Source organism: Camelina sativa, chromosome 11, assembly GCF_030686135.1.
Source record: "Camelina sativa cultivar CO46 ecotype springtype chromosome 11, ASM3068613v1".
NCBI lineage: Eukaryota > Viridiplantae > Streptophyta > Magnoliopsida > Brassicales > Brassicaceae > Camelina > Camelina sativa.
In genome coordinates this window covers 26,457,427-26,459,577 of record NC_141890.1, presented here as the reverse complement: position 1 = coordinate 26,459,577, position 2,151 = coordinate 26,457,427, and the positions used below count along the sequence as shown (strand labels likewise).

At 44.3% G+C, this 2,151-nt stretch overlaps 1 protein-coding gene across 1 annotated transcript; it reads left to right on the top strand.

The window, feature by feature from the left end:
- Window positions 1–255: 255 nt before the first annotated feature.
- LOC147934425 (uncharacterized) lies at window positions 256–1,662 on the top strand. The gene is made up of 2 exons (XM_087472625.1): window positions 256–943; window positions 1,025–1,662. Exons 1-2 carry the CDS (start codon window positions 256–258, stop codon window positions 1,660–1,662), a joined length of 1,326 nt encoding a protein of 441 aa, XP_087328751.1.
- The last annotated feature ends 489 nt before the right edge of the window (window positions 1,663–2,151 follow it).

The window sequence follows — 2,151 nt, the reverse complement described above, 5'->3', positions numbered from 1 at the left end:
CTACATTAAAAAAAAAATTAATAAAAAAGTCATTTTAAAAAAGTAAGCAATAAGCCCGCGCATAGCATGGATATTCATCTATTATAATTAATTTTGGATCATTTCACCATTTGTGGGAGTCATATCATTGTACGGCGGTCGTGGTAAGTTTTCGTTTGCTTCGTTCCTGCCTACGGATCTTGATTTAGAATTTCATTTAAAAAATATTCGTTGAGTGTCTATAATTAAATAAAACCATCATTAGATTTGATAAGGATGGCGACTCGAGAGGGTGTGGCTAGGGTTTTGACCACGGGTGATCTTGATGAGACTATGTTCGATGCGGGAATTATAGATCGACCTCCAGGTGATCCACCGGATGGTCATAAGGCGTGGGTAAGAACTTTGACAGGGAGCAATTCTGGTGGGATGCCCCATCCAGAAGATGTTCTGGATGATGCTTTGGTGAAGGAGAGGGTGAGTCTGGCTTTTCCGAATGGAGAGGATGGTGAGCCGGTGATTACGATTGGCAATGAGGTTTTAGAGGCAATGTATAGTTTGTGGAAAAACTGTATGATTGTGAAGGTGTTAGGGCTTCATGTTTCGGTTTCAGTGTTGACTAAGCGGCTTAGGGAAATATGGAAGCCAATGGGTGCGATGTCAGTGTTGGATCTTCCTCGTAAATACTTTATGATCCGCTTTGATGTGGAGGCTGAGTACATGGCAGCATTGACGGGAGGTCCTTGGAGAATGTGTGGTAGCTACCTCTTAACGCAAGCCTGGTCTCCTACTTTTGATCCGTTGCGGGATGAAATAACTATTACTCCGGTGTGGATTCGCTTGTCTAACTTACTGGTGCACTTTTACCATAGATCTATTTTAATGGCAGTTGCTGAAGGCCCTGGTAATCCAGTTAAGGTGGATCTGACTACTTTGAATTTTGAGAGGGCTCGATTTGCGAGAGGTTGTGTATAGGTGAATTTGAAAAAACTTTTGAAGGGGACGGTGATGGTCAATGGTGAACAATACTTTGTTTCATATGAAGGATTGTCCCCTATTTTCTCAAGGTGTGGGATTTATGGTCATTTGGTACATAATTGTCCCCACGCGATTAGAGATTGGGAATTGGTCGATGTGTCACCACCGGTGATCCCTGCGTCGAGTGGTAAGACCTCGGTGGATGACGGTTTCACGGTTATTGGTCAGGGGGGGGGACGAAAATCTGGGCTGGTGGCAAATAAGGAAAACTTACCTAAGGTGAACACGGGTGGTAATCATGATTGTCAATCTCGGGAGATCCCGATTAATAAGGTTTTCGAGAATATTGCTATTTCTAACAGATTTGGTGGGTTAGGGATATATACGGTATCTGTGGGAGAAAAGGAGGTTGGTCAAGGTAGAGAGGAGGATATGGAAAATGCGATGATTCAAGAATCATCGAGAAAAGGTAAGAAGTTTGCGCAAGGAACGAAGAAGATGTTTGGAGGGAATTTGGAGAATAAAAAAGATGGTTTTAAAGGGGTTTTCCAGGAGAAACGGGCTGAGCCTGTTAAAACTGGTGAGAATAATTGGCCAAAACTTATTGGGCCTAAGTCTCGGTTTAAGCCCACTAAACCTTCACGAGGCTTGATTTTTGGCCCGCATCAAGATTTGCTTACTTTTTCGGAACGGGTACACGAATGAGAACGTAATCATGGCAAGTTGGTCGATATGGAGGAGCTTTTGTCACGGAACAGACGATGGGTCTGGTATCGGAGAAGGTTGTCACATCTGGGGTGATGAAGTGGTAATTTTCAATTCGGACATGGCAGTGGTTTCGGGGGATAGGGAAGATGGTATGCAGATTGTTCCTCCGGCGGAGGAGGCGGTGGTTAGGGATGCTTAACAAGTTGCCCCGACAATTCAGATGTGGATAGTTTGGAACAGAAGGATAATGAATTGCTTAATGTGGAATTGCCGGGGGGCTAACAAACCCACTTTTTGGAGATCCTTGCGTTATCTTTTGAAGAAGTGGAAGTCGGATATGGTTGTGGTGGTCGAGACTCACGTGGGGGGAGGGGGGAGATAGAGCACAACGGATATGTAAGAATTTGGGATTTAAGAATGTGTTTCGGGTTGATGCAGTGGGACAAAGTGGTGGTTTGTGGCTGCTTTGGCGATCGGGAATATGAG

Excerpts from the sequence above, each read along its gene's own strand:
- LOC147934425 (XM_087472625.1), top strand. The coding sequence starts at position 256 with ATGGCGACTCGAGAGGGTGTGGCTAGGGTTTTGACCACGGGTGATCTT. Across the intron at positions 944-1,024 it reads GAGGGCTCGATTTGCGAGAG|GATTGTCCCCTATTTTCTCA; the intron begins GTTGTGTATAGG and ends TTTCATATGAAG.